At 42.2% G+C, this 26,356-nt stretch overlaps 1 protein-coding gene across 2 annotated transcripts in view; it reads left to right on the forward strand.

Moving 5' to 3' along the window:
• The first annotated feature begins 13,528 nt into the window (after nucleotides 1-13,528).
• PCSK5 (proprotein convertase subtilisin/kexin type 5) overlaps nucleotides 13,529-26,356 on the forward strand; it is a 258,936-nt gene continuing 246,108 nt past the window's right edge. For both annotated transcript variants that reach the window (XM_065655390.1, XM_065655391.1), the window contains exon 1: nucleotides 13,529-14,230. In XM_065655390.1, coding sequence (XP_065511462.1) covers nucleotides 14,033-14,230 — 198 coding nt within the window. In that variant the 5' untranslated portion in view covers nucleotides 13,529-14,032. The remainder of the gene's footprint in view (nucleotides 14,231-26,356) is intronic.

The following is a 26,356-nucleotide window of genomic DNA, read 5'->3' on the forward strand; positions in this document are numbered from 1 at the left end:
CGGCACCTCATGCTCTGTTCCTGCTTCCCAGGCAGGAAGGGGATGGCACACTCTGCAAACACTGATATACCTCTGTTCTGTGCAAAGTGGTTTTACAGTGGATAACTGAACCAAACTATGAATGAAGGAGGGAACCAAGACAAGGAACAGCACATATAGAGTACCCTGCATTGTAAAAGTTGCAGAAAGAAAATTATATTAGTCTCAGGCACCTGTTTATGTAGCCCGTGCCTCACATAGAACAAACAGGTCACAAATTAAGACAGAGAGCACAATATAATTTGTTTTGCTTACTGTAGAAGCATATTGACTTCAGTAAGAACTGTGGGTTTACAGAGCATCTTTCAAGAATCTGTCCTCAGTCACACTAGATACATCTGTGCACATGAGATCCTGACCTACAAAAACCAGTGTGAACAAAGTAAGAAATCGCTGTCCTACAAGACACAGGTACAGGTATAATTCTGGTCCTCCAATCTAAGAAACACTTAAAAGCCTAAAAATCTGAGTATCACCCATAAATACTTAACTGAAAGGAAAATTAAAGAGACTGGCAGTCTCTGCAGCATGATTTATTGCCTTGTCAACAATCCCTTGTAGTCCTGCATTTTCAAATCTGCTATGAAGAAAATATCCCAAGTGGCCTGTGAAGCAAACGGAAGTATCATGCCCAGGCTTCAAAATTACATGGATAACTTCACAAACAAGTAAGTTACTCTGTGACATCTTCTGCATGTACAAACAGACTGGAGTCAGACAATGGACCACCTCTGAAAAAGATTGTGCTGTAAAATGACGAAGAACTGTTTGCATATCTACTGCATTTTTAATTCCAGTCAAACTTTCCAAACAAATGAAACATAACCTTAAAGCAAACCTAATGACACAGATGTTTTATCTTCCATGTGGACCACTTGGCTTCATCTGAGAGCTCAATTAGCAGCAAACATTACACATAAGTTTGCAAAATATTTTAGACAACAATTCAGTGTAATAAGAGCAAAACTTTCAAAAAATTGGTTTTGGATATGTGGATTTTTGCCTGTAGAAATCAGGAGAAGATGAATATATTTATGAGGTTAAACAGAACTTGTTTTGTTATTTGTTAGTTCTGTGGGTGAAAAAAATACATTTCTTTCATGCATGTGCATATTATCCAGCCTTTTATCCTCCCATCCCCTTCCCTGCAAAGCTCACACACAGGGGATACATCCACATCCAGATATGAACAGAATATTCTAATTATGAAGGCTTGACAATGAGCTGCAGCATTCACACTGTCAAAACCTCCAGCACAGTACAGCCCTTTTGTGTCGTCTTGCTGGAAGAAACAGATCCAAGAAGGTTCAAATTTCACTGCTCATTCTCCTTGCAAGAGTGTTGTAAGAAATGTGTGATATAGACAGTTTTACATCTTAACGTGGGGACCTGCATATGTCTTTTGAGAGAATTAGCAACTAGTATAAGATTAAGCAGGGAAAAAAAATAAGAATGTTTGCAGTAAAATTAACAAAGTTTGAAGATGAGCTGCAAGTCACCCTCTGTGCATCTCCCTGTATTTCTATTCTGTGAGCTATGACCAAGTGCATGAATAGGACTGGATTCATAGACAAATACATTACACACACATATATATAGACTTTCTTAACTTGGCCTGCATCTGTATCTGGGACCCATTTTAAAAGCCCTTAATTAAATTACTCTCATTAATGTCAAACGGCTTTTAATCAGGTCTCTAATCAAGAAGTTTGACACTAATGAGACTCATTTTGTTAAAAACTTCCTAAAAGTTTGTGTTCGAATCTTGATTTTACTTGATCTACAGCAAAAGCCCATGTGAAATGCATAGAACAATGATTTTACCTTTAATTAGGCTTTATTAAGGGCTTCAAATGATTTAAACATTTATGCTACTTTGACAGCCAATTAAGGACATCAGTTTACTGTAAACTTTTGGAAAGGGTAGTGTAAGCTTTTAACTTGTCATGTCTAAAGCACAAGAAACACTTCATCTACTTGTAGCTTCTGCCTATTCAGATGAACAAAATGAATAACAGTACCTGGAGCTTCCAATGTGTTATAACAACTAGAGGGTATGCAGCCCAGGAAAATCTTAGTTATGTTTGCAATATACAGTTTCACATAGGCAAGCATGATAGGTATGAGAGGCTACTCCTTTAATACATACAGGGTTATGAGGTGACCTCAAGTTGCCCCTTGTCATTTCCATGGTCTCCCCCTAATGCATACAGGAGGGAAGGGGAAAGGAGCAATGTCTTAGCACACATCAAATATGTCTTGTATTTAGCTGTGCTGTTGCACTGAGGTACTATATGATGCATTTGGTATAAACCAAGGATAGTAACTTCTTTCTGTAAGTCACCATTTCCTCGAATCAGTTTCCCTGGCTAGTCCAGAGGCAGCAGAGCAGCCTGGTTTTCCTAACAATGAGTTCATGGTAAAGCCAGAATTCTGCTCAGATAATTTTAACAGTTTTTCATGGAATGTCCAGCTGTATTTCTGAACGTAACTGGTTTTCTCATTTTGTCTTAAGTTTGTTTTATGTACAATTAGAGGTGGTTTTCCAGCATATTATGCAACATGCTATCTTTAAAAAAATCTTCTTTGAACATCTGGAGATAAAACTTTTGAATTAAGAGTCACACTTTCATCATTTTTAGAGTCTGTCAGGCTTTGAGATTCACTTTCTTGCCTTTCCAAGAATAAATCTGATAATCTTTTCTGAGTTTTATCAGGTCACTCCAACTTTCTGTGATACTCCTTGTGAATGGATTTCATTATCTAAGAACAAGTTTTCTTGAGACATTTAGTTGCTACAGCTGGCTTCCATGTGTTAACTTCTCATCCTGACAGCATCTCCCTGTGACACTGGAGATTAAAGCTTGCCAGTTGTGTTATATTGTTTTCTCTGTTTATGTTGAAAGGTTTTCCGTTTGGTCCTCACCTGTGGTATTACTGGTGCTGAACAAAGCGTGTTCTGTTGGAGGAGGAATTCTTGTTCTCCTAATGCATGCAGCAGCATTCAAGCATCATTTCCTGTAGCTGAAGCAACAGTAACAATATTATTCAGGAATGGTTGCATCATCTTTGTCATCTTGAGATCATCTCACAGCCAAGTTAACAAAATTTGTCTGTGCATCTAGAGAATCCGAATCAGGAATAAATACACATTTGGACCCACTCCAGAGACAGTCAGCTGGCATTGTACAGTTACATGACCTGAATCCCTGCCCTCCTCCAAATACACTGGAAAGACATCACTCTGATTCAGTGAGATGGATCCTGTTCACTGTTAGACTAATGTAAAGCTGGAATATTTCTTCTAAGGACAGCAAAGAGTGATGTACAGCTGTGGAGCTGATCAAAAAACATAAAGCTGACCAAAAAACTCAGAACACAACTGATTAAGCAAGCACACAACACTGTCCTTGAGAGTCTGTTTTATGTTACTGGATTCCTCTGCCACTCTGGAAGTAACAAGACTGAGGGATTCAGTTCCTTTTACTTCTTATTGAACGTCTATTAAAAATTTTGATTTCTTATTAGTTATTTCAGTGCTGGGAGTGATTATATTTTCTCTGTTGTTTTTTGTTTTGTTTATTACTTTATGGATAGATAAATGAAGTAAAAGTGAACTGACTGACACAGGATACACCAAAATCCATCTGTGTTGGCAAGTTCTAACTGACCATGTAAATCAGAGAGTATTGCTTCTGTCTCTATTGGTATAAGTGTGACTCTTCAGATCAGAAGGAGGTCTTGAGAAAGCCCAGTCTTTCTTATCTCTCAGGGAGAGCTAGCATAGATTGAACATGCTGCCTCTCAGGGTCACACAGGCCTTGCCCAAGGCACCATTCCTAGAAAAAAAATTAATGATTCTGAGATTTATTTGCTGGGTAGAGCTTCAAAATGTAACTTTAAAATGTCATATTCACATCATGTGTGTGTCTGTGAGCATGATTTTGTTGCATTCATGAGACTCTCGTGAAAGGTTCAGGGAACTTAACGAGCAAGTAGATGAGTGGGGTGACAATCCATATAATATAGATATACTTTTTACACCGTGAATACTCAAGTTTAGGGCTATGACCTGCAGAACTGACAAAACAAAACCTTTCCTGCATTTCAGCAAATAGTTACATGGTAAGGTACATAGCCCTCATTGAGGAAACCATTCTTCAGAATAGAATGTTTCAAATATGCGAACAACACCACTTTCAAGGTGGCTCTTCAGAGATGCTCTTTTCTATTTAACAATGATTTTGGCAGTGCTTCTTTGGAACTGCTAACCATCACAAATATGCATTCCGTATATTAAACAAGTCCTTACATCACATTTATTTCATGGAATAATCTACATTTTACAGCATAAAGAAAATGAGTGTAAAAGCAAAAAGCCACACAGAAGTATCAGGCTTTTAACTGGTATCTTCACGAATGTTCTCACTTGGTTTGTTTGCTCTGTAAAAGCTCAGTTGCTGAATCAAAATTTAAAAAAAAAAAAGGCTCTGTATTATCTAACAGAGAAATCAACACAGTAGAGACAGAAGGGAGGGAAGGCTGACACAGAAAGAAAGAAAGAAAGAAAGAAAGAAAGAAAGAAAGAAAGAAAGAAAGAAAGAAAGAAAGAAAGAAAGAAAGAAAGAAAGAAAGAAAGAAAGAAAGAAAGAAAGAAAGAAAGAAAGAAAGAAAGAAAGAAAGAAAGAAAGAAAGAAAGAAAGAAAGAAAGAAAGAAAGAAAGAAAGAAAGAAAGAAAGAAAGAAAGAAGGAAAGAAAGAAGGAAAGAAAGAAGGAAAGAAAGAAGGAAAGAAAGAAAGAAAGAAAGAAAGAAAGAAAGAAAGAAAGAGTGGAGTGCTTATGAGTGCGAAAGAACCTGACATCATTTAGAACCAGTGTTTTATATGTCTTCCAGAATGAGTGAAGCTTTTCCAGGAGCAATCTAATTTCCTCATGAACTGTGGGAGTTTAATTTCCTAACAGCAGAGAAAGGTGGCCAAAACTGTATTTTGCATCACTCACAATATAAATCCAAATCAAAATCACTTTCACTTTAAAAACAGTTAACCCCCCAGAAAATGTACTTTATTGTCAGTATCACATCATTTACAAAGCTGGAGTATTTAACAGCAAGGAAATGAATACTTAAGGAGATCGTAAATCATGTATTACCCACATAGTAAACTTGCACAGTATTCTTATCAGTTATAAAAAAAGTCTATTTATTTCGGCCTTAACTCTGACCAGAGGCTTAATGTTTCTAGTCTCATTTTGGTAATTTATTTTCTTTTATTAATTCCTTCTTTCACTCCTTCCTTACTTTTCCTCTCTCCTGTGCCCTTCTCTCTTCCTCTTGTTATATAACACAACATAACTGAATCAGAACTCCATCTAAAAATTATCTGTAAATAAATAATTATGAATATAGCTAAATTTAAGACTCAGATGATGCTTTGTGGCTATAGATGTATTAATTTCACTTGTTAGTTATGATCATTCTCCAGACACCACATTTCAGGCAGTAAATGCACAATTGAGCACAACTGGACACAGAGTAGGCTTATGTAAAATATGACATTCCCAGAACTTTCTGGGAGAAATGGATTGTCTGAATTAGTGAGCAGGTAAACACATCCAGATCTCTCTTCTTCTCTCACAGGTTATTTCCTTCAGTGCTGGTTTACACAACACTGCGCTGAAGATTCACCAGTGCCATTAACTTCTGCTTCAGGGTTACCATTGATCACCACTGTAGGACTCTGCACTTTGAACGTGGACTACCAGTCACAGAGCACTAGGCTATTATCTAGCATGAAGATACGATATGTCAGCAAGGATCTCTCAGCAATGCTGTACTAGAAACACACTATCACGGTCATTAACATTCATGGAAACTTTCAGCTACAATGTTCCCATTTTTTCATGATAAACAGAGGTGAGCACAAAGAATAACATCCCATGAGTAGGATGCACAGAACAGATGTCTTGGTGAGAATGAAGGGGAGAAAAGATGGGATGGACAAAGAGGGAAGAGAAAAATCTTCCCAGCAGCAGAACGAAGATCAGAGAAGGAAAGGCAGACAGACTGCAGAAAGGAAAAAAGAAAAAAAAAAAAAGAAAAGCATACTAAGGAGAGAATTTGGGAAAGAGCTCTCATCATAGGACCACTTTGTCCTTTGTGCCAAATCAAAGAGGCACTGACAGAAACTGTCAGTGCACCTCTGCTCTTCAGCAGGCAGAGCACAGAGGCATCTGTGGAGATGTGCATCTTCTCTGCCCATTGTAACAGAAATGCTAGAATTGTGTCCTTAACTAATCAACACAGTATCACTCACTTGATAAAAAAACCACCTTGCATTCATAGTGTCTGTCTTTGTAGCTGGGCCATTCTTACCAGGTACCTGTGTTTCTGTCCTCCGACTCCTTTCAGACTTAAAATCTGTCAAGATATATCAGAAATAGTAGAATGTTTTCCCATTTTTGTTTAAAACTAATAAACAATGAATGGCAACTCCCACGTTTGCACTGTTGGCATTGGGTTAGCTGCAACAGGGAGGAGCATATACAGTTCCACCAGTGGTCACACTACCCTTCTGTTTGGTAAACCCTTTGACTTCTTCACTATTCAGGAGCAAAAAAGTTTATGAATGGTATCTGAGGAGAAAAGGGTGTTTCTTTTCCTCGTTTAAGCTGTGACCTTGAACTCCTTGAAGTGAGAATTATTACAGAAGTACGACAGAAGTTTCTTATTCAACTGCAGAGATTGTGTGTCCTAAAATACCACTTTCCAATTTCTTCCTTTTCTGAAATACAGAGTGTTCAAAAACTTGCCATATTTCCTAAATGAGAGGCTGGTGTTCTTCCAGTCTCCTTCCCCATTAATAAACTCACCATTTCCAGGTCATATACTCTCTTACACACAGGCTGTAGTAAAGAAGCTCTTTCTCACTTCAAAGCCGAACAAACTGCTTCAAACAAGTTCCATGCAAAGAAATGGCAAGCACGTAATTCACAAGAGTTGTGCTGGTAGCACTGGAGAGTCACAGGTTAAAGGGGATAATCTAATACTATTATTTTTACACATTATTCAGTGGAAAAGGTGCTCAGGTTCTCTTACAGATTAAAGAAATTACTTCTATTTCATCACGAAGGAAGGCAAAGATGATTAAGCATAATCACCCTATCACCATGAAGTCAGTTTCTTAGGCATGAACACGAATATCGTGACAAGATAAGTCTCATGAAAGCATCTGAACAAAGATAAGGGGACAAGAACTGAGAAGACAGTTCCACATCTAAAGAAGGTATTGAATGTTCCTGAGAAGTAGCTGAATATCAGCTCTCCTAGTGAAGGTTCTGCAATAGTCTCTGACAGGGGTCTGGGCACAAATGAAACTAGATCAGCTAGAGCGTGGAAATGAGGATGGGCCATGCTGGGAGGTATGGAATTACGTTTTGTCTCTTCAGGTAAAGACACTTAACTACTATTTTAAATGATGTTTATAGTTTGAAAATTGGGTTGGATTCTCACTTGCCACTAAATCACTTTTTAGCAAGAATATTATCTCACAGAATCACAGAATGTCAGGGATTGGAAGGGACCTCAAAAGATCATCTGTTCCAATCCCCCTGCCAGAGCAGGAACACCCAGATGAGGTTACACAGGAATGTGTCCAGGCGGGTTTTGAATGTCTCCAGGGAAGGAGACTCCACAACTCCCCTGGGCAGCCTGTTCCAGTGCTCTGCCACCCTCAATGAGAGGAAGTTTCTTCTTAAATTTAAGTGGAACCTCTTGTGTTCCAGCTTGAACCCATTAGCCCTTGTCTTACCATTGGTTGTCACTGAGAAGAGCCTGGCTCCATCCCCCTGATACTCACCCTTTATATATTTATAAACATAGCCATAGGCTAACAACAACATACTGGCTTAAGAACAGAGCAGTGAAATCAAGAGTGCTTTTGCATTTAATGGTTTCTATGATACTATAATAGTAAAGGAAAATCCCATAGCTACTTACAGTATAGCTGAGTCAGTTTTACAGAAAAGGGGAGCTATACTAATTCTGACTCAGGGGATGATTGAGAAACTAGTTAAGTGGAATGCTAACTCAAATGAACTTGGGTGAAAAAACCAACTTCTTCCACGTGGATTAATTCACTCAGATGAGTCATTTCAGATAAATGATCTTTCCACCATCATACTGAAGGGGCCCAAGATAATTTCCATAGCTAAAATTCATAGCCAAACACTAGAAATGTCAATTTGATGCTTGCTTTCTGCCAGTATGTGAGATTCTATAAATGAAACTTTACAATCCAACCAGAAGTTACACAGGGAAAACGTACAGTTGTTCTTCTGAAAAGAACTCCACATTTAGTGTCACTGGATGCTGGGTCAGGCACTGAAGCAAGCTGAAAAAGATTCCTGCTTCCACCATCCTTCTTTTCTCTCCAGGCCTTAGCAATTCTTCCTAGCTACGCACTGTGGGTTGCCAGTAAATTCAGTACAGCTTTTTGCACTGTCAACTAGATCTATGAATTTTTTTAAAAGAGAAAAAGAAAAAAAGCTATGTGAGTTACCATTATTTTAATGACACGGTTTAGATTTCAGCCCAATCAGAAAGATGCATCTGCACAAATGGGAAGATGGCAAACAAGCATGCTGGCACAGGTGTGAGTACACGCAGTATGAATTTCTTCAGATAGTTTTGAAACCAACACAAGCATCTTTTCAAATTATGCCTGCCAGTATGGTCAGAACTATAATGAGGTGGGAGACAATCTTTCAAAAAAGACAATAAACACAATAAAAGAAGGAAAGGTAAGAGAAAGCACAGGATGTACAGAATGGAAAAATATGCAGTGCAGCCTTATTCATGAGAACAAAATGAAATCCACATGGTAACTGAATGAGGCAGTATCAGTCCAATTATCAGTGATCAGGAAAAGCCCAGACTCACCTCTGTTCCAAGGTCCAGACCCAACCAAATTCTCTCTCTTCGCTACCAATAGGCAGGAAATAAAGGATCCTGCCCTTTATTTCCTTAAGTGAACCACTGAACTTCTGCCACTGAATTGCTCAGGGGAAATTCAAGGCTTAGGCTGGAGCACACCCTGAGCAGAAAACTGCTCTGCCAAATCCCTGTCCCAATTTCTTTCTGTTCCTTTCTCCTGCCCCAGACTCTGTATCCCAATTGAGTACTTTCACCCACCCTGTTTCTTGTCTTCTCTACATTCAGGGCAGACGGCTTTCCTCTTCTGCATTGCCAGAGAGCTCATTAGAGGCTGCTGTCAATTATCATGCTCACTCCCACAGTGACCAACAAGAAGTGGGAACAGCAATTTCTGCATAAAAGTCATGGTTTGCTGTGGATGGCACACAGGGTTAGGGGTAAAGATTCGACAGTCTAGACACCATGAACAGTGAGAGGCGTGCCCAGTGAGGGTAAGCAATCTTGAGGTATTGGCTGTGGCATACAAAGAAGTGTCTAATGTACAGGTGAAAACTGTCACTCAAAATCTGGGCATATACATGTGGCTTTTCACGAGAACAGCAACGTACGCAAAGCAGGGATCGCATCCTGTTTCAAAGCATAAGCAGGCAGGTATTTGCTAAGGAAAAAAATGCTTAATTTAATTGATCATATGCAAACCCAGTGTTTTATTTAAAAGAAAACCCAAACAACTTTATTCTTTTCAAAAGCAGTTGAAGTTAAAAAGTAAATAAAATCAGAGGCAAGCCTGAAGCATGGAAAACTGCAGATCGAAGAACTGTGTACCAGCAAATTGGTTCCTAGGGTGGCTGGTGTCAAGTGACCTAGCTGCACTGTTTATAAAAAACAGTTATGGTTGAAACTAAGGAAATCTGAATACTCCTTTGGATTCCAAAACTGTCCGTCTTTCTAAGGCAACCTCTAAATGAGTCCCTGACACAACCTTCATTCTTTGAAAATTTATCTTTTCTTCCCTGAAGAGTATTCTTTCATCTACTATGCTCAGACTTTGCCACTCCAAAAGCTGATGAACATGTACCCCCGGTTCCTTCTGAAAAAGTTTTCTTTTCCGGAAGGTCTTCAGGGGCCAGCATGTCTGCTTGCAGGACTTCTTCCTGGAGGACTTTGGGCTGCCACTTCCTTTGACTAAATATGCCCTCTGAGGTTTCCTCTTTAATTATGACCCCCGGGTGCCTAACACATCTCTGGAGCGCTGATCTGCGAAACTCACATAGAAAAGTGCTGGAAAGTTGAAATGAAGCACAGCACAGTGGAGAGGTTGCCAGAGCTAGCGAGCCAGAGGGATTTTCAGGCTGGGAAAGGACTAGAAAGGAATGAATAATTTCAGGCAAAACAGTGAGGACAGGCAATTAGATCAAATAGGAGTAAAGTGAGAACAGAGACTGAGGTCAGATCCTGGATCACAATCATATGGAACTAACAATACAGGAAGGATTGCGGGATTAGTATAAATAAGTAAAGGACAAGACAGAGACACATAGGAAACTTGTATTTTTAGCAATCAGCCAGACACTGATTTTGATCATAGCAGAGAGGTATGAAAGTGAAAAAAAAGAAGGTAAGAAAGGTAAAAAAAAAAAAAAGAGAGAGAGATAAAAGGCACAGGTTGTGACAATAGTGATGAAATGGACTGACTTAGTGCCCTTGCCCAGAGGAGAAAAAACTTTCCGTGGAGTGTGGTATGTACAGACAAGCTATCTGGCCTCCACAGAGTACAGAGGCAAGCTCAGCTACCAGCTACATGCAGTCTACATACAGCAGGTATGCTGAGTAAAAACTACACCACTATTGACAAACCCCTCTAGTGGTCTCTCTCCACTCACCTGGGGCCCACCATACTTACCTCCTACCTGTGTCAGAAAGAAACAGCGTAAATTAGAACATGGCATGGGTCAGGAATGCAGGAGTTCTTGCCTTTTTTTTCTTTTTTAAGGAGGAAGTGCATTTTTCCCTAAGGATGTGATTGTGATGAGGTACTCAGAAAAAATTAGCAGTTTGGTGTTCACACTGAAATGGGCTGAAATACTCCATGGTACAGCCAATGTCCAAATGCTCCCACACAAGCTATGATTGCCATCTGCCTCAGTGGGCACAGCAAAGAGGACTCTATAATCACAGAAAAAATGCCTCTGGGGACTGTGTCTCTCCTTTTTCAGAAACTGTTTTTAGGTATAGCATAACTTTCACACCATTTTTTTTTAGGCTACACAATGCAATGCACCATTAGGAAAAGATGCTTGGGGACAATGATATATTTATCAAGTCTACCGATTCCTTGTGGCTTTAGTGCCTGTGTATAAACCATTGTGTCATATAGGCCAAACTGGAAATAGATACATGACAGCGTAGCTTTATTTTTTGCTTTTAGTTTGTGCCTATACACAGCATATATAGCAAGAAATAAGGCAGTCAAAATAACGGTAAAACTAACTGAGAAAATATCAGAAAATAGATTTTTAATTTATCCTCTTCAGAAAAACAAACTGAGAGGTTCAGGTTTTGTGACCCATTGATTGGTATGTACTTCATTACGGTGGCCACTCATGATTAAACATACTTTAAGCACTCCAAATACAAGAAGAGAGCTGACTTGTGTAATTATCATTGAACCAATCAATAAGGAGGGCTAATTGCTAGAGGAGATTTAATGTCATGTTCAATGAATGTATATTTATGAATATTAGCTATGAGATGTAAGCACCTGGGCCTAACACTGCTCCTCTGGAATCTGATGAGAGTGTTGATTGTGGGTTCAGTAAAAGAATTATTTGCTAAACAGTGAGACATCACCTGTGAAATCCACAAGAAGGTGAGCCACGTTGAGCTCTTGAATCTTCAAACAGTATGTTGCAATACACTGAGCAAATGATAACGCAAAGTACAGGAAAAGTTACTGTCAGGGAAAAGCACTGACAAACACACTTTTGGAGACACAGAACAAACAGGGACATAGGGAGTGGATTGTCCCATTTTCTCCCCTTTAAAAACAATCAGAGGGTGTGGGAAGATATTAGTCTTTAATACAATACTGATGTTTAGAGGAAAAATGAATGAACTTAAGACAGAGAGTGGTTTAAAGAGGAACATGTGGCTTTGGCTGTCTGCATTTTACTGTTTCTACTTCGTAAGGAAACAGTGGTTTTTAAGGTAGGAGCACAGGTCTTAGGGGAGGCAAAAAGGAACTCCATGTTACTGTGTGCCTTTCTGTAAAGCATTTCATTTCTCATATTTCATGTCCATATCAAAAGGAGAATGACAACTGCCTGACTTTGTAGGACACTTTAGGTTCCTCAGGGAAGAAAACCCACAACATGTATGTTAGTACATTACAACAGTACTTATTGTGTTCAAACTCCTTCACAAGCTGTGATGGATCCTCACAGTAAGTATGTTGTGCTGAATTTTATAAACACTTAATCAAACTTTCAAATAAAAGCCAAGTAGATCTATACCCACAACATGTATGTTAGTACATTACAACAGTACTTATTGTGTTCAAACTCCTTCACAAGCTGTGATGGATCCTCACAGTAAGTATGTTGTGCTGAATTTTATAAACACTTAATCAAACTTTCAAATAAAAGCCAAGTAGATCTATAGGTTGTCCAAAGCCATTGTGCTCGCTCTAAGGTTTAGCCCAGTAAGCAACAGTCTGCGCTTGGGCAGACATGAGTTTTCTCCCAGCCCAGCCAGGCACCACCAGTTGCTGGTGGCCTCTGGGCCGCTGCATGCCCAGCTGCGGCTTTTCCAGGCCTGTGTGCGCTCCGCTCTGCTGCTGGAAGCGCCTCCCTGCGAGGTGGCAAGAGCTGCAGCCGCGCTGTGCTGGGACAGGGACAAGGGAGCGCTGGGGAGGCCACACTTCTCCTGCAGCCGCATCTGTGCTGCTCAAGCGGCGGTCGCCCACTTCTCTTTCCAAACGTGGCGACCGCGCAGAGACTTCGGAAGACAGTTCAACGCTCAACGTCGCTGAGCAACGCTTGTAGGACAATGACGAGCGGACCCCCGTGAGGCAGCTTTGGGGCTCTTCACGCGCCACCTGGTACCCCGGCCCACTCCCCCGCGCCGGCCGGGGCTCCCCCACGGCCGCTCCTCGCCGCCGGCGCCCCGCGGGGGCAGGGCCGGGGGGCCGCAGCCGCTGCCGGGCACGAAGCCTTGCCGCAGGCCTCGCACCTCGCCGCGGTCCCCGCAGCCCCGCCGGCGGGGCAGCGGCCTCCCAGCCCGGCGGGGGCAAGGGGGCAGCCCCCGGGGCCGGCGGCGGGGCGGCGGCGCCCGAGGCCGGCGGTAACCGCGGGCCCGGCAGCGCGGGGGGCGGCGGGACGCGGGGCTGGCGCAGCTGCCATTTCCCCGGGCCCTCGGCGCTGCCGGGCGGGAGCGAGGGCGGGCGGAGGAGGAGGAGGAGGAGGAGGAGAAGAAGGAGGAGGAGGAGGAGGAGGAGGAGGAGGAGGAGGGAGGGAGGGAGGGAGGGAGGGAGGGAGGTGGCCGAGCCGGAGTGAACTGAGGCGCTCAGCTGCCAACACTCACACACCGCCTGCCGCCGCAGCCGCGCTGCTCCTGGGCTCCGGGCAAGAGGGAAGCGAGGGAAAGCCAGACGCGGGAGAGGAGGCAGAAGATCGCGGCGGTGGGAGGAAGTCAGAGGGGAGGGAAGCGCGGAGCGAGGGAGAACGAGCCCTCCTCCCGGTGGAGAGACGACTTCCCACGTAGCTGGGGACAGAGGGAGAAGCTGGCGCTCAGAAACTGTGAGAGAAGCTTTCCAAGCAAGTTACTTAATCCCCGAAGAGCGGCGGGAGGAGGGAACAGCAGTAATCACCGATCATAACCATTATTCCCGATCCCTCATCGCTTAACCCCCGGGCGGTTCAATGCACTACTCCAAGCTCTTCCTAGTTTCCTCCTCGGGGTAACTTCGAAGGACGCGCCGCCGGTGCCGCCCGGAGGTGAGGAGAAGAGCCTCGGAAGAAGAAAGGAGAAGTTTTGTGGGGGTTGTGTGCGGAGGAGGAGAAGATGGGCTGGAAGCGCCGCTGCTGCTGGGGAGGCGGAGGCGGCGGGGACCTTCTCTGCCGGCTCACCCTGGTGCTGGGGTTCCTGCTGCCCGCCTGCAGGACGCGCCTGTACACCAACCACTGGGCTGTGCGGATAACCGGGGGGCTGCAGGAGGCCAACAGGATAGCGAGCAAGTACGGATACGTCAATATAGGACAGGTAACCCTTCTCGCAACTACTTCCGAGCGGGCGCCGGCGGGCAGGGTCGGCTGCCGCGGCGCTGCGACGCGGGAGCAGGGGCAAGGGACGGGCAGTTCCGCGGCCGCCGCACGGCGGGGCGGCCCGCCAGCCACCCCCCCGTAGCTCCGGCCTCCCGCCGCGGGAGGTGATGCGCGGGGGGCAGATACGCCGGAACCGCGCCGGAGGGGTCGGGGCCGCGGGCGCAGAGCCCCCTCCTCCGCGGCCAGGTGCGGAGCAGGGCGCGCTCCGCGGAGCCGCCCGCGGGCCGGGGGTGGGGACGCGGGGGGCCCAGCCGGGGCTCTGCCCGCCGCCGCGCTGCCTCCGCGGCGGCCGAACACTGCGTTCCGCGCCGGGCACCCCCTGCCCCGCTTGCAAAGGGAAAAAACGCCAGTACAAGAGGAGCTCGTCCTGCAGCGAGCGCCCGTCTCCCCGGCAGCCAGGACGTGGCAGCTGCGACCGCCGGCCCGCCGCGGGGGGCGTCCCGACCCCCCTTCTGGCGGGACGTGCAGAAGGAGCGGGTGACAGGGGTGGCCCCGCCGCCCCGGGGCGGCTGCGGGGCGTGCGGCGGCCGCCGGGGTCCCGCGGGGAAGGGGAGCGCGCCCGAGGGGGCTGGGACGGCCGCGGGACTGGCCCCAGGTGGGAGCCGGCCCGGCCGCCGCCGCGGCCCGCGCTGCCGTCCCGCAGCCCGCTCGCTTTCCGCCGGGGTTGTTGTGAAATGAGGGCAAAGAAGTCGTCTCTCGGATGCCGGCGCTGTAGGCAGAGCTTTCCTGGCCTGCGACCGGCCAGTTGGGCAGCACCTGGGCTCAGCAGAGCCCGCAGATGTTTTGCTAGAAAACACCTGGACGAGCTAGATCCAGAGGTCACCCCTTGAGAAAATTATTTGATCCAGCCAGGTCCAGGAACTGCAAGCGAGGAAACACCTGGTTCTCGATGGATCATGCTGAAAAATCCCCCATTGCTACATCTAGGCACAGCTGCTGTTTAAAGTGTCTTAGGATCACTCGTTCTGAGAGGATTTGTGCCCAGTATTCTAGCCTTTCCAGACAATTATCCTCGAAATACGAGTTGCCTATGTATAGTTTTGCAAGGTGAGTGCCTAAAAATTAAACAATTACATTGCATGCTTGGGTGCGAACATCCAAGCACAGTCTTTCTAGACAGTAGTTTATACTACATGAATTGAAAGTTTAGAAATGAGCATTTACAGGTACAGGAGACTTCATCTTATACATGAGATTCACAAAAGTGCAGCTGCGTTTATGCAACAGGCCTTCTACATCGACCGGATCAAAGTGAGACCCGATTTTTATTTATGTTGTAGAATGAGTTCCCATGTGCTGCATCATTGACTCAAAAGTTTGAAGTGTGCATCTCAGCTGTTCCCAGTGATTGCAAGCCTGAATAAGACAGCTGTGCAGTCTATTAAGATAAATAATTTACATAAGAAAAGCTGGAAAATGGCACTGTGGTAGCACAAAACGTGATATGTAAAGATGCAGTTACTTAGAAAAACTGAGTACCAACGTCACTCTTGGCGCACTTGCTCAGGTAGGCAATGTTTTTCCCACTTGGAGGCATAAAAATTCGGTAGCAAGCTTTCATGTCAAAATTGAACTTCCACCTTGAAACTGCCATTTATGAATCCAAGTGCAAAGATTTTTGCATTGAAGTCTTTCATTTTTGTCTTACAGGTGTCTTTTGCTCAAAGGGTTTCTCTGTATTCCTATCTGGGCCTTCATAGTGCCGAAATAAGGAACAGTCTGTCGGAGGGTGCACTTATTCCCTTTTGTCTTTTGTCAGGCCAGCTGGCTAACTCAAAACCTACGTTTTATACCTGGCACCTCCAAACCTCATGTTGAAGCAAGGAAACAATGTAGTAAGCCGCTGCTACTTATTGTCAGCGAAAGTGCCATGTATACGCCTATGAGATATTAATAATAGATAAATTACTGATCAGGTATACAGATGGGAATGACAGAAAATAGAGACTATAAATAATGAACAACTGGAAAATTACTGGGTATGCAAATGAAAAGAGAGCATGTGTGAAGGGAGTCAACACTGTTACTTAGTTGTGCAGATGGAAAAGAAGTGTGTTACTTAGTGGATACATGAGAAAGAAAACTTCAGTAACAATATGAATTAGACTCCTGGGTGATTTCTGTCTTCCGGCTGCAAACAGAATTTAAGAATGAAAAGCAGGTGGTGGGCGTATGTAAGAAATTCTATAGAGCTTCCTGTATGTATTTTGGATTGGAGTAACTGGGTGCTAGATGTCATTGTGCCAACGTAGTGCTCAACTCTTACAGTTACATGCCCTAAGGAGTGTTGGGCATTTGCACGATCTTACACAGACTTTCTTTTCATGGCTCTCTTTTTAATGACCACTGTTAAGTTTCTGCTAATTTCTTGCAAAAATCATCTCCAAATGGTATTTCTGTGATCGCACATCCATTAATATGTTGGTGATTAGTCTAATGGCTGTTCTTTTATTTCAAGCTACTGCTTATTTGTCAGGCTGATGTAGTTCCTAGATAGAGTTTATATTTTGAGAATTCAGAGTTCATAAAATAATTCAAACAGCTGTGGTCTGACTATACATAGCTTAACATGTAAATATATGGTTCAAAGCCTATGAAAAATAATTCTATATCTATGCTTATTAAAAATACAAAAAAAAAAGGGCACAGTTTTCAGTGAAGCTTATCGATTACACTACATGGAGTGTATCCCTTGATAAAGATGGGTAAAAGGAAGCAGGTATTAACTTTTCAAGAAAGGAGTCAGGAACGGTCTGGACTGATGAGTTAGATTTGCCTGTAACAGGCTTTTTGCATAGATTTGGAAAAGCAGGGGGATATTTGACACAGAACAGGAAGTGCAATAAATATGATAATGGGGCAAAAATCCACTGTTTATTACTGGGAGACAATTTCAAACAATTTAAAAATCTGTATTTGGTGTGAGATGTTGAAAGACTTTCTCTTAGTTGAATACAGTGTGAAACGACTGAGAGAACCAGTAATGGACTTCTGTGTTAGAGACAGGACTTCACATGTTTAATGTCTGCATATTGTAGCAGCTATGGCCAGGCAATTAAACTTTGGTTTTGCAGATAGTATCTGTTCAAGGTGAGCTGAAATATTATAATTAAAGCTGAAAGTCTCATAAGACCTAAGCTGTTTACTTCTGCTTGAAGAAGTTAATTACAAATCTCATAAAAATACACATCCAAAAATCATCTGAAGTAGATTTTAAAAGCTTAACATAATGCATTAAGCATATTATTTTTGGTTAAATTAAATTTGTGAGCTTGTCTTTAAGAAGAAAGTGTAAAAAGATAAATTAAATTGACACTACAGCTGGCCAAAAGAACCAACTCAGTACAAATGACCCAGAAAAATAATGGAATTAAAATATTCAAGATAAGAGGTAGTGACACTGTGTATAAAAACAGAAAGTCAAGCAGGTGCGGTTGCAAAGTTGCAAACCAGGAGTATTCTGACAACAGTTAATTACATGATTAGAGCTGAAGGGAATAGTGGAAAACAGAGGGGTTCTGCAAATGTTGTTCTTACCAGCCACCCTGTTAATTTTGCATGAGTGGAGATGCAAGGTGCTGTGGAAGAGGGAAAGATTGGTGTAGGTTAGGGGTAAACTAGTTAAGAGTAGGCAGTATTTGGGTTACGTTTGAGAAAAATGGCATTGAAAGGTACATTAGATTTGATCAGTGGAGACAAGATGGTAGACCCAGGAAGGCTGTGAATCATAAGCAGCAGACAACATCCCTTCTCCCAGTTTTTGTTATTTGGTGTGTTGCTGGTAATGGAGAGTTTAGCTTCCCGCCCCCCCCCCCTTTTTTTTTTTGATGCTCTTGTGATTTGGAGAATATCCAGTTGAGTATTGAAACCACACCTTAAGTCAATTTTCATTGCCATGGTGACAACAGGAAAGCTACAAAGCCTGCCTGAAATTGAGAACTGCAACTCACAGCTTCTGGCGAACTGTTGCTCTCAAACTTCTTCTGTGCTCTCCAGTTCTTGCTAAAGAAACTTGAAGCTTTCCCTTCTCTGCTTATTGAAAAGAGGAGTTTTCCGTTAATTTTTAGGGGACACAGCATGACAGAGAGAAAGAATCCTCTTTTATTCCGTGTTTTTCCAGGCTCCATGTTCTGGTTCTTGTTTCCTACACATTGATCGAACATACTGCTCAGTTATCCTGTTTTTCCTCACCATTACCAATATGAAGTTGGCAGTAGATACAGAAGCTTGCTCTTCAAAGATACTTGAATTCTTACGGTGAATCTGCTGAGACTGTCATTGATTTTTCTTTATCTATGGCTTGGAGAAGCACAGAGTAGCAACTTGGACCTATCATTGTATCAACTGTTACTCAGTTTATGTTGGAAAAGTCTTTTCCCCACAGGACTGAACAAAGGTTTTGTATCATGAAAACAGAGGCAGTAGATCCTTTACTGACTGACGCAAGTGGGCAGGATATTCTTTAGAAAGTCAGTGATTTTGATTACTGCAGATAGTGCCACCAGTTTGGAGCTTCTGATTTGGGAAGTGGGGCCCACTTGAGCTGACACTCAAATTAATAGGCATTCAGTTAAGACCTGTAAAAGGCCTGTCAATAACTTCAGACTTGAGTACTTGGTTATTGGTAATGTCATTTCTGTAACATAACCACAGATGCAGTAAAGATGATGGAGCAAATACAGTGAAGCATCACTATAAGGTACAAAAAAATTGGCACAAGGTCTACTGTGTTTCATTGGGCTTTAAAATAGCGCAAACATGTAATATCGGGACTTAAATGCATAGAATTGACTTTTTTCTTTTCCTTTTCTCATGTGTTGCATGCATTTCTTGTCTACCCTTGAAGTGCAATTAGTAGTTTCTCTAGTGAGCAAACCTTTGTCTCATGTAGTAAAATTGACTCTATTCTTTTTGCATGGGTCTTTTAAGGAAGTGGTCTGGACTAGCGGGCCCTCTAGGACTGTGATGAAGTAGTATAATGCAAAACAGCCAAGGAGTTGTTCTACGTTACACACTGGATGGAACAATTTGAGGTATACTGCATCCCCCAGAAGCTCCCTGCTGGCATATTTTACCCTTCTTTCAGTGGCTATGCTAAGCAGACCTTTCTCTTAGATCAAAGTATCTGTCACTAACTTTTGGGAAAGTTTCTTTCACTGTTGGCAGCTGCTGAGGGTTAAACATATAGTCTGTGTGGCATTTTGCACAATTGCTATAAATATTATGACTGTGTTGATAGCGTGGAGATTCCTTTCTGTACAGTGAAAGAACAAAGCCCTCTTTTGATACAGCTGTGAAAATTAAGGTGTACCCATATGTCGTCTTGATTCCCATGAATTTTGTCATTTCTTGTAAACACAGCTTCTCACTGGATATAAATTTGTGGTTTGGTGCTAAATATTCTCAATAGACTGGAGAAATAGACTGGACAGCTTATAAAGGGATGACTTGTGAAGCATCTGAGAAGCTGGGAATGCTGCTCCAGGCTCTGATGCTGAAGGCATTTGTGCTCTTGAGCTATTGACTTAAGCTTTTTCCCCTCACTTCTCTGTTTATACAAATGAAAGAGGAGGAGCTCCAATAACTGACTCTGGGCACAAGTTTATTTTAATTTGAAATGTGTGTGCTTCAAAATAAGGAAGGCTTTCTAGGTTTGTGCTCTTATAAAAGTGGTACCTCATCAGTTTCAGGTTGCTGTCATCAGGTGCTAGGAGTTCCTTATTTGGGCACGCAAGTTTCCTTGAAGGTGCAGGAAAGCATGAGAAACAAGCAGCTGATACGCCAGAGGAGATGAAAGAATGGAAGAGGTAAAGGTATCTGATCTGTGGCTCAACAAAGGAGATAAATGCTGCATTAATTAGTATAGGAGTAACTTTTAGATCCATCTATTCCTTTTTCTTTCTTATTTCTAGGTGGGGGCTGAGAATGGGTCAGCCCGTTTCCAGATAACATCTTTCCTCTCCTAATTGTATTCTTCTAGTATTTTTTCTTTTTTGATCTCTTCCAGGGTCTATTGGCCTACTCCCCACCATTGGCAAGTGGCAGACTACCTTTTCTCTCCAGTTTTCTTCCTGCAAGGAGTACACGCTGTTTGCCAAAAACACCTAAATGTTCTAAGCTTGAGTTGTGGCCCAGGACTAACTGTTAGATATATAAATGTATTTTTTTATAGATTTTTTTTTTTAGATAATGTAAATGCTGATGTCGTTTGCCACAATGACTTGTTTGTTTGTTTGCTTTAATTGGGACTTCAGAGATTTAAAGACAGCAAATCATACAAAATGTTAATAAGTATTAGTTCATTTCAAATCTGAGGTCCCAGTGATTGCACAGAGAAGATGTTGTGTAACAAGATCAATTGATCAGAAAGAATGGGAGGAATGGCTGTTTTCCATTTTCCAAATCTATTCCTGATGGGAGGCAGAAGGAAGTTCTGCAAACCAAGTAATCGAAATTTGAAGACTAGAAAAAAAGCATCCAGTTAAAAGCGAGCTTGTTTTAAGATAAACGCCTCAAGTAAGATGGTTGTCTTCAGCAAAGGAAGGAGTTTACTGCTATAATCTCCACCACCCTTACATGAATGACTCAAAAAAGCAGAATGGTAGGCCTTTGTTTGTAAAGAAGTTCATCAACCCCAGAATAATAATATAGACAGTTAATACAAGAGAAATGCCCCTTAAGAGCCTTTGTGGTCACAGCATTGAAACAGAGTATACTCTTACTAAAATTTAACAGCTGGGATAAGTTTAATGAAGTCCTGAGTATTAAAGATGCAAGTACCAGGACTACAGTATTGCAAGAATCAAAGCTAGGTTTACTCTAAGCTATATGCACATGCAGATGTAGTGGGATTAGACAGATACACCAAGGAAAATTAGATTTTCTCTTATTTATGGCAGAAAAAAATACATTTAGGGGCTGGTAGATAGTAACCACCAGATAGAAATATCTTTGCAAAATGCAAGCACTGAAACAACATTCTTGCAAATGATAACATGGCACAAAACCAGAAAACTAGCACATATTGGGGAACACAAAGGGTGTGCTGTGGGTAATTACTTTGTACTTAGTAGTAGTTCTCTTGTCTGTGAAGTTAAAAATGAGAGGGAGGAGGAGAGAGCAGAGCTTACTACTACTAAATGTGAGCTTTTGTTAGGAGTTAGATCACAGAATCACAGAATATTAGGGATTGGAAGGGACCTCAAAAGATCTAGTCCAATCCCCCCGCCGGAGCAGGAACACCCAGATGAGGTTACACAGGAAGGTGTCCAGGCAGGTTTTGAATGTCTGCAGAGAAGGAGACTCCACAACCTCCTTGGGCAGCCTGTTCCAGTGCTCCATCACCCTCACTGAGAAGAAGTTTCTTCTCATATTTAAGTGGAACCTCCTGTGTTCCAGTTTGTACCCATTGCCTCTTGTCTTATCATTGGTTGTCACCGAGAAGAGCCTGGCTCCATCCTCCTGACACTCACCCTTTACATATTTATAAACATTAATGAGGTCACCCCTCAGTCTCCTCTTCTCCAAGCTAAAGAGACCCAGCTCCCTAAGCCTTTCCTCATAAGGGAGATGCTCCACTCCCTTAATCATCTTTGTTGCTGTGCACTGGACTCTCTCCAGCAGTTCCCTGTCCTTCTTGAACTGACGGGCAGATGAAGAAGTTGTTCCAAATGGATTCTGGTTATAGAGTCAATCTAATAGTCTTCATCTGTTGTTACAAAACAAGATGAGAATCTTGTTTAACAGCATAGCAGTCAAAATGCAAATTATGTGATGATTTCTTATTTAAAGCCCTTAGGCAAACACACACTAAATTATACTTTTAAGAATGGCAATTAGTTGCAAGCCCAACTTACAAATGGCAATGTTTGTGACAACTGCTCCTTTCAAACAAAATATATAAAGAAGTGGACCAGGCTAGATTAAAATGGAGGAAGCAGAAGAAAACTGTCCAACATATTGAGGTAAATCAGCAGTGCGTTAAACCTCTGGTATGGCACTGGTCACGTTTGGTATGACATGGCCTCTGGCTGGCAATGGCTGACAGTTGTAGAAGTGAAGGCTAGGGGGGACACCTCTACAGATCAGCTTGTCCATTGCAGTGCCCTTGAGGAGGATCAACTGTGCATATATATTTACTGGCAGATATTTAATGAGTTTTCAAAGTTCTTCAGTAACGAAGCTCCATGGTGGCAGGGTATGGTCGATTCTAGTGGCTCATTATGCTCTTTGCCCTGGTGAAGTCTAAGCTCTGTCTTCTTGCAGTTCAAAGCCTGTGTTTCTTGTTTCTCTGTGAACATAAAGAGTAGCAACAGCAGAAAAGTCATAGCATTTCACTCTTCCTGCCACCTACTTTTATCCTTTTTTCATCCAAGCCCGGTACTTTCCCTCGTTTTACATAGGTCAGGCTTTCACTGATCAGTCTTGCTTGACTCTGGTATTTCTAAGCGACCCTCATCATCTTGAGCAAGGAGTTGCTAGAACATTACACCTGGGTAGAGTATAAGGATTCCTTCAGTGTCTAGAGGACAGCACTCCTGTTTATTTATCCCATTATGGTGTTTGTCTATTCTGTAGCTCAGGGATGTCAAACTCATTTTCACCGGGGGCCACATCAGTCTCGCGGTTGCCTTCGAAGGACCAAATGTAATTTTAGGACTGTATAAATGTCCTAAAATTATATTCGGCCCTTTGAAGGCAACCACGAGGCTGATGTGGCTCCTGGTAAAAATGAGTTTGACACCTCTGCTGTAGCTGTATGATATTGTTGGCTTAGTTCAGCTTGTCATCTGCTGTGGTTCACAGGTTGATTCTGCCAAATTCATAGCCCATTTTTCTCCAACCTGAATTTGTCCAGTAGGTTATTATTGATTACATATAGTACTTTGCATATGCCTTTGCTGAATCTTGCCCTGTTCTTCCAGTCCTCATTTTACAGTTTCAGTTTGGTTTTAATTCTGTTCCTGCCCCTCAACATGTTGCAGATCCTCTCTGCTTCACGCGTGTTATGTTTATTAGATGTCTTTCCTATGCCAATATTCAGGTCACTAGTTGAAATATTGACAGAAGCAGTTTCTAGAGGAACTCTGGCAGGTGGTTTGCTGTCCTGCTGTAAAAAATAGATATATCAATGTTACTTACATAGTTTTGACCTACTATTCCATAGCTTAATTTTATGTCGTACTTCAAGAATTTGAAGTGGACTGTTAATCAAGTAGTGCTTGAAGACACATAGTTTTTAATTTGCAAAGTATCAACTCAAAATAAATAAAAAAATCACAAGAAAATTGGATTGGACTGGGTCATCAGTCATTTGTATTATAAACCTTAAGGTGTTCATAAGCGAATTTTTATCCCAATTTTGAGCAAGTCTGAAACTAACCACTTTTAAAAGTGGTTTTCTTACTTGTCTTCAGTCTGGAAGCTTATTTGTTTGTTTGTTTTGCACTGACTTCCAACTTACAGACTGAGTTTAGTCATGGCCAGTATATATCTGCTTTTGTGCTTAAGTGTCTCATCTATTTCTCTAGCACAGTTGCAGGGGGAATCAGCCTTCACTTTTGCTTCTCTAGCTTCTGGTTTCCTATTAGAAGAAAGGCTTCCCACTCTCATGGTCATGCCAGTTGCTGTGTTTTCATTGACGTCTGTTTACCTTGACCAGGAAGGATGGGCGGCTTGTACACAACCTCCCCACTGCTTTGTACAACGTCATAAATAATTCTCTAGACTTTGTCAGGCAAGATATTTCCAGTATCATATTTGCATGTCTGCAACTGTGTTCTGTGGTTCTGAGACTGACCAGTGTATCTTTATCTTCCTATCCAAATGATGAATTGTAAAAATAACAAAGTGGGGAGACAAATATGTCAGACAGGGATCTGAATAAATCATGTGGTCCCCAGTGAGGAACTGTGGTGCTCTTTGTCACCTTGCAAACATAGGAAAAAATATGGTCGAACAGAATCCTGCTTGCCAGAGATATACAGCTTAAGACAGTTAGTGATTATTTGGCAACATGCTGGACCCAACTTGATTGATATTTGCAGAATGAAAAACTCTTTGGAATGAAACGCTGGCAAGTCTAGAAGAGTATCAGAGCTACACCATGAAATCCTGCCAGAATAGCTTGTTGTGGAAATTCTTGTGGATTACATGATGGTGTACGATGGGCATGAAAGTGTAGAAGGTGGGTTAGCCAGGCATGCATGGATTATATAATTCTAAACAAATTAGGAATGAAAAAAATTCTCAGCACAGACTCTTTCATGTAGAAGGAAACTGCTCCCAGGGAGACGGCATGGGGGATGGCTGTCAAAAAGGAGCCATTTTTGGCCAAGTTAGGTTTTTTTCTCCTTTATTTTTGATTTTAGAGGCATTTTTGTGCCAGCAGGGAGTAGGCCTCATTTATGTTTGTTTTCCAGGGCCAAATTGAACCTACAGAGATGTTACAAGTCACAATCAAAACCTTTGCTACATTCTCCTATTCATTCCTGTTATAGCAGGCAGTGAAAGTGTTACTGAGTAGTGCTGTGTGGCTGAAATTCAAGCCTAGAATTGGATAATGTTCTCTTTTAAAAAATATTTAGCTTAAACGGCAGTAGCATGTAGTGTCCCTTCTGGATATACCTAGTGAACATTTTTGGCTTTTATTGAGCATTTCTTTGTAGAGCATACTACACAGTAATCTAATGTCTTAAAAATAAACAGAAAAGAAAATGCGCATTGTCTTGCACCTCTAAAGCCAGTAGTATGACACCTAGGGCACAGAGTAGTTCCTGCAACGTTTTTCTTCATGTGAACAATCTTTATCCAAATAGACCCATAAGGATGCAAGGCTGTTCTGGGTCAATTAGAAGATCCATCTAGCCTGCCTGCCTGTGACAGTGGTGTTAAGTTCTGTGGGAGAGAACGGACAAAACCAGCATCGTGCACTTCTCTCTAACACTCCCTTCAGCTGTTTTCAGCACAGGAGACTGCCTCAGCTGGATGTGGTTTCTGCATACTTAGAAATTATCTTTTTTTTTTTTTTTTGTCCAGACACTTGTCCAGTCTTTCCAACAAAAGTAAACTTTCAGCATCCACAAGTCTTTGGCAAGGATTTTAAAAGTTTGCTACTTCCCCGCTTGAAGATCCACCTCTCCTTTTTTTTTTTTTTTTTTTTGTTACTTCCTATCTTCTTTTAATGGCTACTGAAAAGGACAGTGAAAGTTGGTCTCTGTTCACTCTTCTTATGCCATGCATGACTTTTTAGATTTCTAATATTTTCCCGTAAATTGTGTCGTATCTAGACTGAAGAGTCTTAGCCTATCTAGCTATTCCCCATGCAGAGGGTGTTCCATATCTTTGTCCACCCTTCTTCTGCCACTTGGAAATGTTTCCAGCTCTACTGTGTCTTCTTTGAATAGAAGGGACTAGAACTGCACACAGTACTTAAAGTGTGGCAAAACCTTGGGTTATTCTTACAGTGCTATGTTCTCTGCTTTATTTTCCATACTTTTATTGATTATCTCTACTATGTCATTTGCTGTTGGGACTTCTACTGAGCTGAGTTCCCCTGGATTAGTCTGCCATAACCCTGACATCATCACTCCTCAGTGGTACTGGGCAGCTCAAGCCAGTTCGTTTTACTGTGTGATCAGTTTTGTACATCAGCTTGTCTATGTTTTTCTACATTGGATTTCATTTGCTGTTTCATTGTCGTCACTCAGTTTTACAGGGTCCTCCTGCATCTCACACGCAGTCAGCCACAGTTTTTACATCTGTGATTGTTAACAATAGCTGACATCTACACCTCATGGCTCACTTCCTTTTCTGTGTGATTTTTTTTTTTTTTTTTTTTTTTTAAATGAAATAGTGTAGGTCCCAGAAGAGGTTCTACGACAGTCACCAGAACTCCAGCAGGGACCTCCACCCATTGTGAGAAGCTGATTGCTTTTTAATAAACAAATAACTAATTACTCCTAAGCATTGTTTTCAGTCTTTTAACTGCTTGCTTCTGCAAGGGCCTTATGTTCTGGTTTCTTAAATTCTTAAAAGCTTTTGGTGAACGATGTTGTCAAAAGCC

The sequence above is a fragment of the Caloenas nicobarica genome, chromosome Z (genome assembly GCF_036013445.1).
Source record: "Caloenas nicobarica isolate bCalNic1 chromosome Z, bCalNic1.hap1, whole genome shotgun sequence".
NCBI lineage: Eukaryota > Metazoa > Chordata > Aves > Columbiformes > Columbidae > Caloenas > Caloenas nicobarica.